General features: G+C 43.2%; 1 protein-coding gene across 2 annotated transcripts; it reads right to left on the reverse strand.

Annotated features, from left to right (window-relative positions):
* Nucleotides 1-2,648: 2,648 nt before the first annotated feature.
* stard10 (StAR related lipid transfer domain containing 10) lies at nucleotides 2,649-19,435 on the reverse strand. 2 transcript variants are annotated; one of them, XM_071925696.2, is made up of 7 exons: nucleotides 19,044-19,435; nucleotides 18,573-18,773; nucleotides 9,316-9,463; nucleotides 9,004-9,107; nucleotides 6,305-6,422; nucleotides 5,425-5,477; nucleotides 2,649-4,020 (listed from the first exon to the last, which is right to left on the reverse strand). In XM_071925696.2, exons 2-7 carry the CDS (start codon nucleotides 18,726-18,728, stop codon nucleotides 3,811-3,813), a joined length of 789 nt encoding a protein of 262 aa, XP_071781797.1. In that variant the 5' UTR covers nucleotides 18,729-18,773; nucleotides 19,044-19,435; the 3' UTR covers nucleotides 2,649-3,810. The 2 variants fall into 2 exon arrangements, with proteins under 2 accessions (XP_071781797.1, XP_071781788.1); XM_071925687.2 differs by having other exon boundaries at nucleotides 18,573-19,435.
* Between the last annotated feature and the right edge of the window lie 2,793 nt (nucleotides 19,436-22,228).

Genomic DNA, 22,228 nt, shown 5'->3' on the forward strand with positions numbered 1-22,228 from the left:
ATTGCATTTCAGCTGCTGTGGAGAGAGGCAGGAACGATGAGAGCAAGTGAGAGCGAAGGAAGTTGGCGTGTATGAAAAGTTGTGAGCAACACCAAATTCAAACCCACATCTTCACAAGCACACGGCACATGCCACGGTCTGCCAGGAGATCCCAAACATAACAAAAACGTTTGCGAGCTAAAGATATCCAGCTCATGTGACACATCTGTTTTGCATGGATAAGAAGGTCATCTTTATTACTGTGCTCTCTTTCAGCCCTTTGGTGTTCATTCACTATGTGCTCAGAAGGCCAAAGGGGAAATACTGTCATTATGTTTCGCCTGTGTGTTTGTGTGTTTTCACGGTGTGTGCGTGTGTGTATGTGTGCATAATGTTCCCTCATGATGTACACAGGGACCCAAAGGACCAAACGCACAATATTTCAGCCTGCAGGAGCCTGAATGAACAATACATTGACACACTGACAACTCAGTGACTCTACAGCGTGTTACTCAGTGTCCGACTAACCTGGGGCAAGAATAGGGGGAATGAACAGGCCAAGAAGATTAGCAGGAGGAAAGGAAGAGGGATGAAGACAGTGAAAAAGGGGAGGAGATGAGAGGTGGTAGAGAGAGGAATGTGGAGAAGAAAGGTGGTGAAAGGAGCAGGGAGCGGTGGGGAGAGGAGAGGAAAAGATGGAGAAAGATGCAGGAGAGGGGGAGGAGGAGGAGAGGACTGAAAGAGAGAGGAAATTGAGTAGAAAAGGAGAGCATTAGACAGAGAAGCTACAGACTACAGGGGGGAAAGGAGGGGGAGAAGCGATGAGATGGGAAAACCACGAAGGAGAACAAATGGATGGAGATTACAGAAACAAGGAGGAGAGGAACAGAGAAGAGTGGCGGAGGGAGAGGAGAGACGGAGAAGAGGGGAATGGGAGGAGAGGAGAGGATTGAGACGAGAAGAGTGGAGGATAGGACATGAGAAAGGGGAAGAGAAAGAGGAGAGGAGCGAGAGAGTGGGAGATGAAGGGATGGGAACAGAGAAGAGGGAGACAGCAGATGATAATGGGATAGAAACAGAGGAGGGGGGGAAACACAAGAGATGGAGGGAGAGGGAGAAGAGAGGAGGAGGGGTGGTGATGAGTCATCACCAGTCTATCAGCCCTGGTGGGCCGGGTTGCTGTGGGGGCGGCAGTGTGACACATGTGCACACACACACACACACACACACACACACACACACACGCACAAACAGGGAAGCTCGCCGTCACGCTGCTTCTATGTCTCCTCCTACTGTGGAGGCGGGTGGAAGACAATGCAGGGATGCCACCGGGACACACAGTTCACAGCACACACACTTACGCACATTCAACCCTCCCTCTTACACACACACACACACACACACACACACACACACACACACGCACAAACAGGGAAGCTCGCCGTCACGCTGCTTCTATGTCTCCTCCTACTGTGGAGGCGGGTGGAAGACAATGCAGGGATGCCACCGGGACACACAGTTCACAGCACACACACTTACGCACATTCAACCCTCCCTCTTACACACACACACACACACACACACAAACACATCAGGATGATGGCCGAGTGTGTGAGCGAGAAGCCTCATTAAGAAGCTGAGGATGGATGGATGGCTACATACAAGGGCAGAGGGATAAACAGTCAATGAGGCTGGAGGGAAGGAGGAAGAAAGGGAGAGGACACCGGAGCTGGATACCTCATGTCTTCTTCTATCTCTCTCACACACACATGTTCTTTCCTTTAATATTGTATTCATATCATTTATACTTTATTAGAGAGCACATATGCAGAGGCAGATGATGTAAAAAGATGGGACAGAGAGAGGGGATGACATGCAAGAAAGATCACAAGCCATGAGGTTGCCTGTACTGCTTGTATTTACTCAGGCATAGATGTGTCTAGCCGCACACACACACACACACATACACACACACATGCAACTACACACACATACTACAAGATGTAGACATGCTGTAGACACAGCATGCCAGATTACTGTTTCTGTTGTGTGTGTGTGTGTGTGTGTGTGTGTGTGTGTGTCATGCAAGACGGTGTCATGTCAACAGAAATTGTAGCCCTTGTACATATGGTGCATGTACACGTGTACAGTGCACACACAATCTAATCCTACATGGGGAAGATGGGGGCGGACACCCTGCAATAAGTCACTTCCTCTGTGACATGCAGGCTCTCATCTCTCTGTGTCTCTCTTTGGTGCTGAGTCGATCCTAGAGTTGCCATGCCAACAGATTGGGGGGAATCCTAGTTCTGATCTAGGCCACAGCGCATGCATATATACACAAGCGCAAGGGTGCATATATGCATGCACACACGCTTGCCTGTGTCTGAAAAATAGTTTATCAATAGTTTATATCCCAAGGGTGTGTCCTGGTTCTGATCATGGTAGTGCAGGTTTAGATTTTATGGTTGTGTGCGTGTGTGTGTGTTTGTGACTGAAAGAATGTGTGAATGAGACCAGATCAACCAGTTAATCAGGTCAATGATTTGTTAAACCTTTTTTAGCAGCAGCACAACCACACGGATCTGCAGGCAGCGTCACAGACACACACACACACACACACAAAGGCACCAACACACACAGAAATAAAAAATGACTCGGATCACTGGTGAAATTTGAAAACCTTTGTAGGAATCTGTATTTAATTTTCAAACTCTACATACATTCATACATCTCTAGAGTAGAGGAGCAGACAGTACGTGTGAATGTAAATGTGAGTGTATGTGTGTGTGTGTGTGTGTGTGTGTGTGTGTGTGTGTTCCAGCTGCCTTCTGCACACCTGCATATTTATTATGTGCTAACAAAGGGAAACGTGATCCAGACACATAATGAACGACAGAGAAACAACAGGGGCAGAAAGACACAATGAGACTGTGTGTGTGTGTGTGTTTGTATGCATGTCTGTATGCATTGTGTGTGTCTGTATGTGTACACAGGTACGTATCTGTATCTGTGCATATACTGTATGTGGGGTTACAATGAGAAGTTGACTAGTCAATGCTCCCACTAGTTAAACCACTAGGCGACACTGTTCAGAATTTGAATAACTTTCAGCTACATGACTATTGTATAATTTTGAGATCCAGCGTTCACATTTTGGCATAAGTTTGAATGACATGATGGGCGCTGTCCGAGGTTTTACTTTAAGATTTCAGCATCACCTTAGCCGGTAAACATTTAAACAAATCTGTAGTTACTGAAAAGATATTTTGCAGGGAATTCGTTTATTCAACTCTCTCCTGTAAAATGCTGTACCTATCAAGTCAATAAACTGAATTTTGAGATATTCTTTGAAGACAGAAACAATGAAAACAGTGGCGCCATTCAATCCCGCATAGGCCCACATTATGAAACTTCGCTACATTGTATTCCATCTATCGACATGAAAAACTGTATTTACAAAACATTACAGCTCCTGTGACTAGTCAACATTTCATCGACTACTCTGAATATTTTATTGTGTTGTAAAATTCAGTAGTCATGCAGCCCCTTGTGAGTGGGTGCGTGTGCATCTCTGAATACATCTGTGTGGATGTGTCTAGTATGAGTTTGTCTGTGTGCATGAATGTGTACGGAAACATGTGCCTGTTAGTGTGCCTGCATGTGTATGTGCATCTCTCTGTGTGTGTATGTATGTGTGTATGTGTACACGCCTATGTGTGAATATGGATGTGTATCAGGCATGCGTGTATCCCTGCATTACTGTATGTGTGTGTGTGTGTGTGTATGGACACGTGTCTGTTTGCATGTGTGTGTGTGTGTGTGTGAACGCTAGTCACTGTCTCTCTCTCTCTCCTGGGCCTCGGCCAGGCAGCTCTCATCAATATTCTCCAGGCTCTCAGCATGCTGGATGCTGAGCTCAGAGAGTGGGATGCTGGGTAATGTAGTCTGTTCAGGGTAGAGCCAGGGCTTGAAGCCGGGGTTGTGTCTCTGCTTCCACTCTGAATACTTCACACACGCTTTGTTGATCTTCTTCATCGCCTAGAGAGACAGAAAGAGAGGGAGAGAGAGAGAACAAATGAGAAAGACAACATATCCATTCATTTTTCACAAAGATATTATTTGTACTTTGCCAATATTCATTCTTTGTAAACATTCATGCAAATAAAGCACACAGAGTTGATCTGAATTAAGAATGACAGAGAGAGAGAGGAGAGGAAAAAGACAGAATGAGAGAAACAACAGCATATAGATGCAGAGCGAGGTGGGAGTCAGAGGGAAATAGCAACACAGACAAGATAAGGAGAGATGAGGATGGAAGAGCAGACGGGAGGGAAAGAGCAAGAGGGAGAGAGGGAAAGAAAAAGAGTGAGAGACGGAGATAGAGAGACAGATAGGCACACAGGAGACGGGCAAAGAGAGAGAGAGAGAGAGATGGAGGTAGAGAGGGAGATACTGTGAACTAATTCTGTGTGAAAACTAGTGAACAGAGAAATTAAAGCCCTCTCCAGATGTCAGAAGTTTTACTTGGGTTGTCAGTGAAATGCCAGCAATTTCCCAATGCCTGTCATTGTAGAGGTCCTTCAAACTGTTTTCACTGTACCAGGGGTGCCAGGGCAATTAAATTAACTCATCAATCATTTGTGTGTATAATTACGCAAACCCCTTATTCAAAAAATATGATTACTGATTCACAAAGTTACATCAAACGGTTATACCTCAAGGTATAGTGTAGCTTGAATTATGAACGACTGGAAATAAAACATCTCAGAAAAACTTGGATGTAGTATTTCCTGGATTTATTAGCTGGGGGAAATCATTGGCACGGTCGTTTTCAACCAGATAATAAATACTACTGTCAGTGGTATGTCTCATGGTATTACTAATGCCATCTGGAGAGGGTTTAAGTGCATGAAAGACTTGGCATTAAGGTATAGACACAACAAGTGCAATTAAATCATCTGTGTGTTAGACAAAATGTTATTGCATGTGTCTGTGTGTAAATGTGTGTGTGAGTGTGTCTCTAAGCTGTTATTTTTAGACACTATCATCAAGGGATTCCTCCATCGCAGGGTGCTCCTCAGAGATTTTTTGCCCTATTTCAACACACAGACAGACAGACAGACAGACAGACAGATAGACAGACACACACACACACACACACACACACACACACACACACTCACACACACTCACACACACACACATACAAATCTACGTTTCTGGAATGTGTAGGAGAGATCATACATTATACATTGGTATAAGCTCTGCATACTCCCCATCTTGACAGGCACTGTGCTGGCTGTGACCTTAATGCATGAAACACTAACTAACACACACACACACACACACACACACACACAGACACATACACTCTAACACAACACTTCTTCACAAAAGTGGGACTGTCAGACTGTCTGTGTTAACAGTCTGCAATTGACTTACTTTAGGAGCAAGAAATTGGGAAGACTTGTTGACAACCCACTTGGGCAGTGAACCTGCAAAGAGAGAGAGATAGAGAGAGCAGAGCGAGACAGAGAGGGAACAAGCACGACAGAAACAGAGTGAGATAGAGTGAGAGAGAGAGAGAGAGAGAGAGAGAGAGAGAGAGAGAGAGAGAGAAAGAGAAAGAGGAGGAGAATGCAAAAGAGAGGGATTTAGAATCGCCTTTATTGCACGTCATGTCATCCAGGATCAAAGTCAAGCTTTGTAACTTGCTACTCTTTGCAAACATCTGTCTCATACGTACACGCACACACGCACGCACACACGCACGCACGCACACACACACACACATCAAAAGGGGTGATGTAACAGATTAACACAAATCAGCACTTCCATGCAAGAGATTGACAGTAAAGAGGGGTGAGAGAGAGAGAGAGAGGGAATATAGAGAGAATGAGAGGAAGGGATTAATGGACAGAAAAAGAAAGGAAGCAAAAAGTAAGAAAGAGAGGGGAGCAAAAGAAGAGGAACAGAGATCGAGGGACAGAGAGAGAGTCAGGGGGAGAGAAATACACTCTGTCCTTCATATAGTTACTATGGCGACTCCTTTTGAAATAAAGCCAGGAGTATGAATCATTCATTTTCAGCACATGTTAACCACCTGTGTGTGTGTGTGTGTGTGCGTGTGTGTGTGCGTGTGTGTACTTTTATTCATATGTTACTTCATGCGTATGTCCTTGTGCGTTAGTGTTTGCATTACTGCCTGTGCCTACGAGTGCGTACGGCATTATGGGTCTACCATGAGGGCATGTGCGTGACGTGTGTGTGTGTGTGTGTGTGTGTGTGTGTGTGTGTGTGTGTGTGAGTGTGTATTAGTTACCTCGTGGGTCTACCTGGGCCAAGTAGGTGAGGGTACAGTGGTTGGGTCCCTGGCTCTGGATCATGTAGCCAGTCTGAATGGACACAGCTCGCACCATGTCCTTCTTAGGAGGGTATTTCTGCAAGGAGAACACACACACACACACACACACACACACACACACACACACACACACATATTCTTGTTATCATCATCATTACTCTATGTGTGTCCACCAACAACTGTGTGTCAGTTTCCTGGAGCAAGACACTGAACCCTACCTGCTCACTCATTGTAAGTTGCTCTGGTTAATGTGTCAATGTAAATGACTTGCATTCATTCCTACTAAAATAAACCCTTATCACTATATGCACTCATCTGCAAACATACATGCCCACACACAGAGACATGCAGAGACACACAGAAGTCATTATTGTGTATCAGTTGCAGTGTTTCAGAGTACCTGTTGTATGTACATGAGCTTGAGTCTTACTGAGTGTTTTAGCTCTTTGAGACACCTGAATAAACTGTCTATATAAGGTCCGAAGGGCAAGTGCTGGGACTCTGAGATCAAGTTGTTTTTTGCTGGTGTCACAGCTAACAATCAAAAGTGAGCGGGTATGGTCTGGTTTTCTGCTTCGTACTCATCTCTCTGATGTGAAATCTACACTAATCCACACACTGCAGATAACAGCAGAAAAAGGGCCAAATTTAGCTCACTATCCCAATGCCTACTGCTTTGACTATATATGTAATTTTAATTATTCATGATTTCAAGAAGAGTATTGGTTAGCCAGTGCTAATTGGGAGAGGGAAACTGCGGGGCACTTAAGAAGCACACTGAGCAGCACTCAACTTAAGAAGCCTGATCAGAGGAGACCTGCAGATAACTACTTTATGCTTTTCCCTGCTATTTGCCTCGTCTTTTTGGTGCTTGCACTTCTCCGTTTACAGGTTACATTGCAGGGATTCTGCTGACAGTCTTATCGAGAGAAACTTAAGTATAAACAGTAAAATAAAAGCATTCATGAATCATCATATTCGGAAGCTGCCAGGGAATTAAGTGCAACTCTGCAAGGGACAACATTATAACGTTAGGGGATAAGCTAGGGGGGTATTTTCTGGGGTGAAGTAAAGGAAATTTAGAGCATAATCAAATGCATTTTTCAGTTACCAATGGGTGTCGCTCTACAGGCCTGACTGATGCGATCCACCATTTGGGAGCCAGGAAACTTTTATAACTTGGATACGCAAATATTTACTTAATTTAATTTATTATGGCACAGGCCTCTCCCGCAAGTGTGAATTAGACTCTTAGTACTGGACTGTGGCAGGTGGATTTCAAAAGCCATTTGCTGAAAACTTTGACAAAGTTTGACTATGTAGTTATTTGGATTTCAGGTGTTTTTCAGATTTTGGTGAGGCAAATTTATCACTTAAAATACAGTTGTCATTGATTCTGGACAAGAGCGGAGATGAATGTATAAAGTAAGTGCGCTGACTTCACTAGGTATCCTCTACAGCTTTGACTCAGACTCTCAAATTCTACTGATTATCAAGAGTGACCTTGTCTAATCACATGCACACACACACACACACACACACACACACACATGTACACACAGAAACACACTCTCTAACTTGTTCCTAACCACTTATTGATGCAGGAATGCGGAAGGCAAAGGCGGAAGTCAACAGCTAGCAGTCACATGAGAAGTCTTATCCTTCTGTAAACATTGCACTAGAAACGGAGAGGGAGGAACAGAGAGAGAAAGAGAGAATGGGTGAGAGACAGACAGGAGAGCCAGGCAGAAAGAAAGGAAGAGAGCAAAGGAGAGATGTGAAAAGAGGGAGAGACAAAGAGAAAGGGAGACAGCCAGGAAAACACAAAGAGGTGATGAGTGTATCCTTTTACACAGGATAATTCTTGCCCTCTTCCTCCAGTTGGCAAAAAAACATGGAAAGAGTGCCAAAGTAAAGGCTGAAATTTTGGGCCTGATTCCAAACTGAAACTTGTCTCAGTCTTCACTAATTATACAATTTGTTTTATTGGCATTTCGCACTGTAACTTCCTCAAGTTCCAAAAAAGCATGTTGAACTGAATCAAGTAAACTGAACTAAACCTGAAGTAGGTGATGGCTCTAATCCTGAGAAAAGCTGAGTTGAATTTCTCTATCAATAACTCTGTTCTTTTCAGGTCAAGATATCAAGGGCAGGAGTACTCTTTCAATTTGGAACGGTGCCAAACTCTATTCACTTCCTGGATGCTTTGGTTCTTTATGGGGGAAGAGGATTTTTACATGACTGAGTAATATGACCTAGGTATTATCACTCACCCCCTCGCTCTCTCTCTCTCTCTCACACACACACACACACACACACATAGCTTTGTGATACCGCCTTTCGTCAAACATTTGAGGATTACTTTTCGTACTGCACTACACCCATAAGCTTGCTAAACTGGATCAACATTCAAGTCGGCTCACCCTAAGTTCAAACTCATTTCAAAATGAGCCATTTGTTTCACAACGCTGCATTAGCATTCCAATGCAACTTTGAACACGCACACGCACATGCACACACACACACACACACACACACACACACATTCAGAGTTACTGTAGGGTGAATGATTAGGGTCTCAACTGAGCATGTGTGTGTTTGTTTTGTGTACTTGTGTGTGTGTGTGTGTGTGTGTGTGTGTGTATGTATACACTCACGGCATGTTTGACAGAATAGTTCATGATGATGTAATCTTTTCCCATTGGCAGCCAGGAGCGAAGCGTGATGACATCACGGTTCCGAAGAGGATTTGGACATTTCCCTGTTACAGAGAAGAAGAGAAATCTGGTAAACACAACAATACTGTGTATGCATGTGTAAGTGTTTGTATGTGTGTGTGTGTGTGTGTGTGTGTGCATCATTTCACACATGTGAATCATATTAGTGACAACAGAATGCAGGCTACTGTCTGTGTGTGTATTTGAGCAAGCATACATTTACGTGTGTGTGTGTGTGTGTGTGTAACATACATGAGTAGTACCCAACGTCTGCGTTGACAGTGAGTTTTCCAATATCGAAGGTCTCAATGACGTTTGTGTCCCATTTTCGTCTGTACTCTATGTCATGTAGAACGTCATACATGGTCTCTGACGACACATCCTTACTCACCATCCGACACTGAGGGACAGACAGAGAGAGAGAGAGAGAGAGAGAGACATTTTGAGTCAGCCAATACAAAGAAGAAGTAATCGGAAAATGCTTTAGTTTTCAGAACTTGCATCCAATAGTTTCACCGTACAGTGCTGTATCATTGTTGAGAAGAGTACCTCTCATGCTAAAATAGGTCCAAAAAACAAAATAGGTTCCACAAAAATTGTTTAAAATCTCTTTTCAAGCTCCCAGTGACAACATCAAAGACACACACACATTTCAACATCCACATACTGAATTTGACATGCACACACAAATAGACACCCAGAAGACATACGCAAACATAGGTGTTGAGAGATACTGTAGTTTGAAAGAATAAACACACACACACTCGCACACTCGCACACACACACACACAGATACAGTAACTGATGTGTAAATGATTAGGCATCAGATGGTCGCAGACAGAGATGGACAGAGAGAGAGAGAGGGGGAGAGAGAGAGAGAGAAAGAGAGAAAATCAAGAGACAGGCCACTGGGCACAGATGAGTCACTACTAGACCTGAGCTCTTGAATGGAAAACAGCACATTCAGTACAGGACACACACGCACACGCGCGCGCACACACACACACACACGCAGACTGTCAAATGCTCTGAGAGTAGAAGGAGTCGGAGTGCAAGAGGTGATTTGCAGAGGCTTAGACGGCCATAGGTTCCCCTTTTGTTTGGACAAAATGCAAGAAGGATAATTACACTTTTAAACCAGGAGCCCATATGAGATCAATTGTCTCACCCTGCAACCCACGCTCATTAAAATACACTTAAAATGTGATGATGCAACAGAAGTAGGCCCAGGTCCCATATTGGATCCTGAAACATAGTTAAAGAAACCAGAAAATAAATCATAGATCCCCTTAGCTAGCAATATATTTCATAGCAAAATGTAAGAGGAATCAGCTGTTTACCATCCCTCCTTGTTGAATTGGAACAAGTTTTGCATGGCAACTGTGTAGGTGTGTCCCAGTTTGTTTATAAAACCGTGGGGACAGACTTTTGCCTGTGTCAAGTTTACATTAGACGGCATTATAGTACATACAAACACACTCACACACACACACATACACATAGCACATACACACTCTTCTGCAGCCCTAGAGTAATGCTGTTACTACAGTTACCTCTACCAGGGGGAAATGGTCTTAATGATAACAGGGAGAGAGAGAAAGTGAGAGTCACAGAGAGATGGAGGGACAGAGAGAAAGAAAAGAGAGAGGCAGAGTGAAGGAGTTCGACAGAGAGAGAAACACAAAGAGCGAGTGAGAGGGGGAGGCCAAGAAAGGCTGAGAGAAACAGAGAAAAACAGAAAGGGAGTGAAGGGGAGAAAAAGTGAGAGAGAGTGGTTGTCTGGCCCAGATGATTTTACTTCTCATTATAAATCAGCCCAGAAGGTTCATCATTTAATCTGCACTCTCTTCTTTCCCACGTTCCCTGAGGGCCTCATTTAGGAAAATGTTCAACTTCATTCTAAATTTGGCTGTACAGCCATTTGTATTTCTCCTCTCAGTCAATAAGTCAACACCTGAAATATTATAAGCTCACCTCTGGTATAAGAGTACAGAATATCCTTTGAAAAACTCGTGAAGTGGTTCAAGGACTGCATTTATTTAGTTGGACTTCAAATGATCAACAAACTCTAGGACTGATCGCTGATTAGGAATTTCCATCGCTGGAAACAACCTTCGTCATATAAAAGAATCAAATGGATAGATATCTATTAAATGCACACATTCATCATGAAGAAGTGCAAAGTTTTTGTCACTGATACACCAACTCAACAGTTCAAAAGACCACGGTCAAGTACTAATTTTGGATATGAACAAGCAAAATTTAAGATTCTTTTTTTCTTTTCTGGTAAGAACAAAATTTTGTGCAAAAAAACCCAAAACACTTTTCATAAATGAAGCCCCAGTGGAGTTCCAGTAAAGAGGGAATGACACATGATGTATAACAAGGAAAAAGAAGAAAAGCAAGGAGAGTAAAAGAGAGGAAAGGGAACTCACAACTAAGTCTCCAAGCCAGGAACCCTTGAACTTTATGAGCCAATGACCCAAATTACATCAATTTAGTATTGTCCTGGGTTATATGTATCATTATAACTTTCTACTACTTTTGTCGCATGGTTTCCGATTTTGGGTCCCGACCCATTTGTTCAAGAAATGTTACTTGATCACCAGTGAAACCAAATTGTAACCGAACATAATGTGTGTGTACGTATGTGCGAGCTATGTTACCCTCTTGCTAAATCAGCCTTTTAAGAACTCAAGTCAAGTTTATTTGTAAAGCCCTTAATCTGATGCTGATACAGATAACTGGGAAAGAAAATTGATGATATCTGATGTAACTATAATTATTCATTTTTGGTTTATCACACTCTGTTCTGATAAGGAAGACGCCTTGCAGGGTCACTTGGACAGCAGTCAAGAATGCAACTGGAGTAAAAAAACAACTTGAAGAGAGACAGGCAGCAAGCCAAGTAGACCAAATTTAATGAGGACACTTAATGTATATGTGTGTGTGTGTGTTCACATCAGTGGATGAAGAATGAATACAGAGGTCGGGTTTATATCGCTAACAGGCAATGACATGTTTGACAAGGCTGTGAGCCGGTGTATGTATTGTATGTCTGTCCGGGTTAGCTCTAGCAGAAGAGCAGATATAGATTATGACTGCGTGTGCAGGCTTTATGAGCAGAGACAGGGGAGCGCTGTGTGAGCTTTGTGTGCTTAGTGTGTGCATGTGTGTTTGCAAGAGTCAGTTGTGTGAGTGTGAGCAGAGTTGAGTAGGTTACTTTAAAAATGTATTTCATTACAGTTACCTCATCAAAATTTGTAATCAGTAATGCATTCCGACTACTTTCAGTTACTTTCAGATCACTTTGTCATATATATTTGAGGTATAAAGGTACCGGAACAGATAAGAGCAAGGAGGCACTCGGACCAAACAATTTTCCAACTTGCTGTTACACCTAAATACATCATTCCTATCTCTTAAAATTTTTGTAATGTATATTTTTATTTGCTTTAAAATTTAAGTTAAATTGATTTCTTGACAATGCAAACCCACCATGCAACACCCAGAAGTAATCTCCTATTTTTTCACAGGTATCTGTAATCACAATTACATTGTTTTTTCAGTTAATGTAGCGGAATACAGTTACATTTCTTGTATTTAGACCACGTAATGCCGTTACAAGTACCCGTTACGACCTTGAGGTGTTTGTCTGAGTGTTAATTCAAGCAACGGATGTGTGCTTAAGGTAAAGTTTGTGAAGGACGGGGCAGGAGTGGGTGGGAGTGGGTGTGGCTGGGAAATTAAATAATAAAGGATATAAGAGAGAACGCATGATGACTACAGCTGACAGTAGTGAAGATAAGGCTTGTTCATTATGAAATTATAGCAACAGGCGAATTTCTGACTCTTCCACTACTAAATATAATTCATCAGTATAATCCCTTTCTCCTGGACCAGGACTCTGAACAGACATTTATGATGGGACTTTGTTTAAAACTGGCCTCTCTTCTCAAAGGTCAAGTGTACAGTAAATGTGAACATCTTAACAATTACACAATTACAATAGATCAATGTGTCAGAATCTTTTTTTTCTATTGACACTGTAAACACTGTTTTCACTATATCTGCGAAAGGCTAAGATAGGCTAGTAATATCGGTGCAACAATATATCAGTATGGTGTTAAGTTGATATTTGTGTGTGTGTGTGTGTGTGTGCATGTGTGTGCTTGTGTGTGCATGTGTGTGCGCGTGGGGACAGATCGGCTGAGAACTTGTAGGTCACATAGAGCAGGGAGAATAATGGATCTCTTGTGTCTGCAGGCAAACTGAAACAAGAGTGGGAGGAAGAAGAAAAACCAAAGTGAGAGGGAAAGAAAGAGAAAGAGAACTAGAGAGAGAGAGAAAGATATGCAGTATGAGATAAGAGACATGCAGACAAGTCCACGTGTGTGTGTGTGTGTGTGTGTGCGTGTGTGTGTGTGTGTAATTCTATTACGAACTAACTCAGTAAACTCAGCTGATGAGCCTGGGAGACGGACAGGGAGAGAGGGAGGCAGAGGGAGGCGACGGGTGAGAGAGAGTTCAGAAAGATAAACAGCGATGGAGGGAGAGAGACAAGGTAGACAAAATTGGGTATGTGTGCGTGTGTGTGTGTGTTTGATAGCGTGTGTACAGTCGGTGTGTGTTTTTCATCTTTCGTCGTGCCTGGTCAGAGCCCAGACAGAGCCCACTCACATTACCCCGCGACCTCTGATCCCGCACATCTAAGTCCACCCACCTTCCCCTTCTCTCACTTCGTCCCCGTCTCACCCAATCTCTCGTTCTCTCCCTCCCACTCTCTTTCTTTCCCTTCACTCCCTTTCTCTCCCTCCCACCCTCCCTCCCGCCTTCCTCCCTCTAAACCTGTCAAATCTCATCATTTTCTCTTCTGGGTGCTGATAAAGGAGTAAGGAAAACAACTGTGAAAAAAAGCAGAAGGATGTGTGTGTGATTCAGAGCCGGGCTTCCCTCTGTGTCCGCGGGGGAAAAGGCAAGCCGAGGAGTCTCCAGTGTGTGTGTGTGTGTGTGTGTGTGTGTGTGTGTGTGTGTGTGGGAAAGGCTGGAGAGGTGGACAGCCCTCTGACAGTTTGTCAAACCACTTCAGTAAACAAAACCGCCTACACACAAACACACACACAGTGCACAGTGCATTGTGTATGGAGTCATGCACTAATAAATGATATCATGTTGATGACGATGATGATGCTGATGATCATGACTGATTACGGCCGTGATTATACCGTGGTATCAAAGTCATTATTGATGATTACGGCAATGGAAATGATTAGAATGATGATGAGGCGGATGATAATTAGACCGCTAATGATAATGATGATTTCCAGTCTGTCTTCTATCTTTTTCTCTCTCTCTTTCTCTCTCTTTCTCTCTCTCTCTCTCTCTCAAGGCCTCAGAATTTCATATGTCATTTTTCTTTACGGCTATTAATGATATAGGCAAGAGAGAAACAGAAAGAGTGGAGAGGGAGAGAGAAGAGAGAAAATAAGTGATACAGAGAAAAGAGAGAAGAAAGAAAGAGAGAGAAAGAACTGAGAGGACAAAAAAAAGAGATGAGTGAAAGCGTGAGTCTTCACACACACATTAATCATTCGACATGCATCAGCAAAGAGAGCGTCCATGCTTTTATTCTGTCTATAAATAGAAGAGCTGTATCTGTGGCATCGCTGAGTTCCCCCTTACCCCCCCACCCCACACACACACACACACACACACACACACATATTAACCTATAGGCACGACACATGCACGCCCACAACCACACACACACACACACACACACACAATCTATTTTTGTCTGTGTACATTTGCAGAGAAACACTCAAAATGCAGAGGAAAAAACACCTGTGACATGGTTTGGATGGATGGAGTGAATGAGTGGCTGACTGAGCGTGTGTGTGAGATTAAATGTGTGTGTGTCTGCGTGTGTGTGTGTGTGAGAGAGAGAGAGAGAGAGACAGACAGAGAGACAGAGAGACAGAGGGAGAGAGAGATTCCATGCAAAATCCATCTCTGCAACTGTCATATTTACATAAGTGTTAAGTACCAGAAGCCCCACCCAAACTCCAACTGTGTGTGTGTGTGTGTGTGTGTGTGTGTGTGTGTGTGTGTGTGCACTTTCTACTTCTCTCTGTTTGCAGAGCTATCGTGGGGAAACACACCTGTCCTGTGTGAATAAGCACAAACCCCCCCCCCCCCCAACACACACACACACACACACTTTATTCCCAGCTGATTCACACTAGGTTAACCTCTCCTTAAGCACACATAGGATATACTCTGAGGAATTACACAGGCAAATGAGGCCAACTTAAACAATTCTGCTCGACCCTTCATACACACACACACACACACACAAACACACACACAGGTAGTCGATAAACGAGCTGGGAAAAGCCCTCTGTCATGGCCCCTGGAAATTAAGGCAACACACGTAGACACACGAACACACACACACACACACACACACCTCCCCATTCAACAAAGTAAACACCTGGCAGCTTGCTCATTCTGCCCAGACCCGGATACACCAGCAGGTAGCACACGCACACAGAGACACACATACATACACACACACACACACACACACACACACACACAAACGCGACAACTTCATATTCCCCAAAACTGACTGACAGTATTGAGATTATCATGTCAGTTTGTGTCAGACCAGCAGTGTAAACAGGTCATAAGTAATGGATGACGCACTGAAAACCTTCCAAACCTGTCAGCTATGAAGCCAGAACTGTCACAAGGACAGACACAGACTGACACACCACACAGGTTCCCCAGCCTGTTAAACAGTAATGCTGCCAGTCAGCTTCCCAGCCTACATTTCAGGCTCAGTGTAAAGTTTGCTCTGGGAAACTGAGCTGCAAGTGTATGATACACTGATAACTTCTTCCTGATCCTCCCAAGTCTTGTTGGATGGCCTAATTGCTGTTAAATTTGGTCAAAATTGTGGCCAGATTTAGAACAAGTCACACCCTCCCACACAAGATGAAAATCCTTCATCAGTTTATTTCTATTTATTTATTTATTTTTGTGGACATCAAGAGCCAAATTCAGGTCAGTCAGTGAAGGGTGAGACACGTCACTCCTCTCTACCTGTGCGCCAACAAGCCTCATTTTTGGCTGTTCTTTATTGAGTAGTATCTAATTAATAAAAGGAAATAAAAGTTATATAATTGTGTAACTTTCACACTGCGTCTTAAAACACCTTAGCTGCAAATTTCCACACAACTCCCACAATCCTCTACATGTTATCGCCATGAATGCACCATGGGACTGCACAGACTGCATCTAAAATTGATACTTGTGGTCAAAAATAGTGTATTAATCTAAAAATTGATACATGTGGTCTAATACACTACTTCTGACCATAAGTATCAATTTTAGATGGTATGCGGAAATGTATCCAGGCCTAACAGTGACATCACTGTTCCGTTGACACCGCTATATTGACTCCCAAAACAAACATTGACATTTAGTGAGAGAATGTGCCTACATCGCTATTTTATTAACAGGTTGTAATAATTGTATTGGGATGGAGGGGGTGAAATTTCATCTTTTGAGAGGTGGCATAGCAGCAACAATTTATAAATATAACATTATCTTACCTGAAACCTTAATCAGGAACAACTTTTTTCTATTGAAGAGGAAGTGAAGTACCATTGGTACTTTTGTACACCTTAAAGGTTTCACCGGAATAGGCGGGTTGTGAATAAGTTTTCACAAACAGACAGACAAACAGATCGGGGAGTTTATCTGCAGACTTTATTGGTGTCGGCAATGTAGGTGGCAGAGAGTAAGGGTCACATCCTCCAAGGACTTCAGTCTTTTTTAAAATGTCTTTTCTTTTCTTCCGAAGTCAGATGAAACATTTACTTGTTCATCATTGCTTGTTGTACAGTCTGTGGTTATGATGGAACACTGTTGTGGGAGTCAATTTGGGAGTAAATATGGCACCGTCAACAAAATACTGAACGCTGCAAGTCCTGGACAGGCTATACTCACTTTATATGAGGCATACAGAGTATGACCACATCAGCCCCTTGTAACCATTAAGAGAGATATGAGAGTGGGACAGCTCTCAGTGGAAGTAGACCCACTCAGGGCTGCAGTCAGGTGAGGAGTCTCAGGCTCTCACTGCTATACAGTACGATCAATTACAGGGCCTTTATTTTCACCAGTCATAAACTGGGCACCCGACATCTAATTTGTCCTGAGACCTGGGAACACCTAAAGCAGTCCCACCTTTGCCATTAACACAGGACCTTGTTTCTTTAACAGCAGTTTGGGACCCAAAATAGGTGGCAGGTCTGTTTCTGGCAGGTGAGACCAGAGTTTGGATTGGTGTGTTGGATTTAACACAACCCAGATGGGAAACTTTGTTTTATTGTCCATTTCCCACCTATTATGCTGCCTATTATCTAATGTCTATTTCCCACCTCTTGTCAAATTGTACAGAAACTGTCAGTTCTATTGTGTAGCTATTGTACTGTGCAATTTTGCTTACTTCCCTGTATGTTAAATGGATGACAAGTTGTGGGCAAATCTCATTTCAGAGAAATAAAGTATAATCTGGTAACTTCAGTACGTTTTTATGGGCTGGAGTCCCAGGCAGAGAATCAATATACTCAATTTGGGTAAAGGACTGGAATTTTTTTTAAGATTCACTGGCATAGGATGATGATGTCAGGACAATGTGTACCTCTGCAGGAGTGAACCCGCCTTGTGCTGTTTTCACCTGTTTACAGTTCAAGGAATCTTGTCATATAGTGTGCATCAGGCCTAACTTCATGCACTCTGCTACACTCTTAAAAATAGATGTACAAATATAACACAGGATGTTGACCCCATCAAAACACATAGATATGTTAAGAACTAAAAACTCGCCTACAGCAGGCTTTACAGCTGCTATGAACACATGTGATAATTTTTAAACACATCTGTATGTGTTTACTTCTGGACAGCATAATGCTGTGTTATTTTAAGGCATCCTTTTGAAGTGTGCAGCACTGCTTCACCCAGAATATATGTTACTGGGTTGGAAAGGCCTGTGAAACTACAATCAGACCATGCTGCAAAAACTGTATTATGGATGAGCTAGCAGTGGTAAAACAAATGTCAGCAGTTTGCATCACATGGGAATTTAAAAAGCACACTGACTGGAATATACAGCAGGATTTTTCTATTCTTCCTTTCCCTATGTGTATAGGCTGTCCTGCATATTACCATGGCGTTACTACTTTCCCTGTTTAGCACACACACACACACACACACACACACACACACACACACACACACACACCTCTACCCCCATTGATCTTCTATGGTACTACTAAAACATTCCTATATGGATTCAGTGTGCTTAACAGTGAGTGTATTGACCTTATGGTACTTTATGGTGTTTTTTAATCCCCTCTGGTATCAGTACAATATCCCTATAGGGACTTGCAGTATATTCTTGCTGTGGTGTTTGATATCAGCAGGTTAACCAGTCTCACCTTGATTTTGTGGATGGACTTCTCCCCCGGAGCCTGGGTCCACACCGTGATGCCCGACTTGCTGTAGGTCACACTCCAGCCCTCCTCGCACAGACACTCCGCCTTGAAGCTGGCGAACGCCCGGTCGTCCGGGACGGTCACACACTCTCCAGACATGGCTTATTACCGGGGAAATCACCGGGATGAGATGGGAGGAGCGGGGCTGGGATGGGGGAGAGACGGTGAGCCGGTGAGATGAAGGGGGAGACGAGAGCCAGCCAGTCCTACCCTCCTCTTCTGTGGGAAATAACTTATCTAATTCAATTTCCTCCTAGCAAGAAGCTTTTGCAGGCTGCGCCGCGTCTTGTGATGGTCTCTGTCTGTGTGTGTGTGAGTGTGTACGCGTTCAGCAGGCAACCGCAATCTACCCGGCACAAACTAATCAAACAGGGGCTGAAACACAGACACACACAGGTGAAAACATGCAAAATAGCGTTAAGACGTGTCAAAAAATCAAGTGGACGATGTTTCCATTGATCGCGGTGATAAAATAAGTTTCAGGAGTCCAATAGCCGCTCTTCAGACAGACCATATGTTTCTGTGTTTCCGCGTCTCTCTGTCCCTCTCTCTCTCCCTCTCTCTGTGTCTCTCTCTCTCTCTCTCTCTCTCTCTCTCTCTCTCTCTCTCTCTCTCTCTCTCTCTCTCTCTCTCTCTCTCTCTCTCAATTCTGGTCTTCCGTATAGGCTAAGCTTATAATTTGCAGCAGCTCCCCATCGCTGCGTCGCTGCTGTTGCAGGTGGTAGAGCAGATGCAGTGAGAAATAGGAGGAGGAGGAGGAGGAGGAGGAGGAGAGGAGGGGAAATAAAGCGGAATAGGCAAGCGACGCATCGAGGGCTACATTGTCAATCTGGGTGGGACCGCCTCCGCCAGGCAACATGCTGCCTTTCGGTGCTGCTCATAAACTCCCACCTCCAAGGAAGTCATAAATGGGACTTTTCGTTCATTCAAGCGCTTTTGGTCGGGAATAATAAAATGGACCTTTGCAACAAATGTAGCTTTGTGGTGGCTGCTGTTTTATTTTACAAATCAAGCTGCATAGAGTTACTTTGTTCTGCAGTGGCTGAATTAAGAGGAGAAAAGGTGCAAGCATCTAATTGGTGTTTTAATTCATTTATCTAGAAACAAAAAGGTGTGGCAACTACACTTTGAACAAAGAGAAGCAACAATAATACTAATTATTTACATGGAATTCCAAACCATAACATATGTTCATAAAATATATCACCTTCTCCATCAGTTCAGTTGTAGCTGATGTGCGCTCAGCTCGTAATTGCCATATTTCCGACAGCACTTGAACGCATCCCGCACTGACACGCCACGCACACGCACCTTTATGAACTGGTACATGGAGCGGCGGGGGCGCGCCTGGCTCCTCTCAGCTGACGTGCACAATGCTGCGGGTCTTTCTCTATCTGTCTCTCTCTCTCTCTCTCTCTCCTCTTTCTCTCTCTCCCTCTTTCTACTCTTACGATAGCAAACCCTATAATAAACTTTAGACGGACACTATACAAATGTCACGGACACACTATAAGTTCCTCGGAAGTATTATAGGAATATTATAGTGATAGCATAGGCAATGAAAAATACCATCTGTTACGATAAGGTCACTATAAACTGACTATTGAGAACCATAGGCACATTATAAGTCCCTATAGGGATATCACAGTATTTTTTCTCTGTCTTTTATTCTCTCGCTCTGCCTGTCTGTCAGTCTCCATCTGTTTATTTCTCAGTCTCTGTCTGTCTGTCTTTCCATCTCTCTATCTGTCTATTTCTCTTCCTCAGGTCTCTTTCTCTCCCTCTCTCTCTCCCCCCTTTCATCTTTCAGTGTGTGGGCCCATTATAGGCTTCACTGTAGGGCCTCTCAGTTTGATCTGTGGGTGTTCTCACGACACCTCGAGATCCAAAATAGAGAAATCTTTCTTTCTTTCTTTTTTTCACACACAGATCTTACATATGCTACATAGACACGTATACATTTGTGTAAAAACATAAAACAAGTATAAAAGGCTATGCAAGCTTTTTCTGCATGTGGCTGCATTTAGCTGCATGTCATTAATGACCATCCAGCATCATATTCTGTCTGTGGTGAAATAATATTTTTTTGTAGTTGGTGCCAGGGCTAGATAGCCTTGTGCAGTCAAAGCACTGTATGCCAGTATATTGAATCTACCAAATCCTCTTATCCGCATAATTACAGTAGACTATACCTATCCTCAGCAGGCAATTCTCAACGGTATACTCACAACTCCCATTACATCACTCTGTATACACAGTTATACATCATTCATTTGGGCGTAATATAGCCATCTCTCCCTGTGGGCATAGAGTTTACCCACCTACTACTTTCTATGGTTTTGCGGGGCGGCAGGTTGGCCTAGTGGTCAGAGGAACTGCCCTTCAACCCCGGGTTCAAGTCCTGCTGAAGTGTCCATGAGTAAAACACTGAATCCCTACCAGCTGCAGGCCTGGCTTTCCATAACTGACCCTGCGAGACAGGCAAGTGAGAGGAGAATTTCCTTCCTGGGATGAATACAGTTTCACATCATCACAGCCAAGACACAGAATACCAAAGTCCTAAATGACAACTCCATGTCTACAGGATAATACCCATCCACTTTTCCATATGTAATAAAGTATACTCTCGTATCAGCCAATGAATATGATCACAATATGCCCATTTCCTTAACTTTCTCTCTCTTTTTCTGGGGATGTATGGAGTATGTCCTATATATAGATAGATATAGTCTCCATTTGCGGATTAGTACATCATTCTTTTGACATCTGAATTGGGTTTCTGCATGAACGCTCAACCTGGATTATGACACAAAGGACTGTAACATCAAACTGTGTGTATTGGTAAATGCTCACTGATCAATTACTATTAACACAGGTGTGTGTGTTTAGGGAGGCGGTAAACACACCTCCCGATCATTTATCTCTACACCACTGTGTGAGGCGGACAGTGTTTTCCATCAGAACAGTTCTGCTCACAGAGTGTATTTAAAGACACGCCGACATATTTATATCAGGCTGATTTACTAGTGCAGGAGGCAGTAAATTTATGTGACGTTTCCCCTCAACTTTGAGCTACAGCCCTGCTTTCATAGGCATCTGAGTGTTTTTGTGTGTGTGTGTGTGTGTGTGTTTGGTGTACTTCTAGGTTTGGAGGGAGTCCAGAGTGGATAGATTTTTCTTCAGGTGGAGAAAATGCCTGACCATGTTTTCCACTCAGATAAAAGATCAGGATTTAAATCGCTTGAAAGAAGTCCATTGGGGTTTCCACCACAGGCTATAATCTGTCTTTTATCTTTTTTTCTCTCTTTCTCTCCTCTCTTTTGCATTCACAGTGAAGTGGATACATTAAAAACAAAAACAATTTGTTCAAATTGGGGAAGATTAATAAAGCACAAAAAAAAGTCTATATTGTTTAGTATTTAGTGCGTTCTGTTCACTGACACAGGTATCTCATCTTTCTTTTGCTCAACATAAAAATGAGGAGGAGGAGATGGAAGAGGTGGTAAAGGAGGAGTGTGAGGAGGAGGAGGAGGAGGAAGGCAGGCCTATTTGAAGCAGTTATAATGAAATATGAGGAGTTACACTACGGATGGGAAGAG

This window comes from Centroberyx gerrardi, chromosome 6, assembly GCF_048128805.1.
Source record: "Centroberyx gerrardi isolate f3 chromosome 6, fCenGer3.hap1.cur.20231027, whole genome shotgun sequence".
NCBI lineage: Eukaryota > Metazoa > Chordata > Actinopteri > Beryciformes > Berycidae > Centroberyx > Centroberyx gerrardi.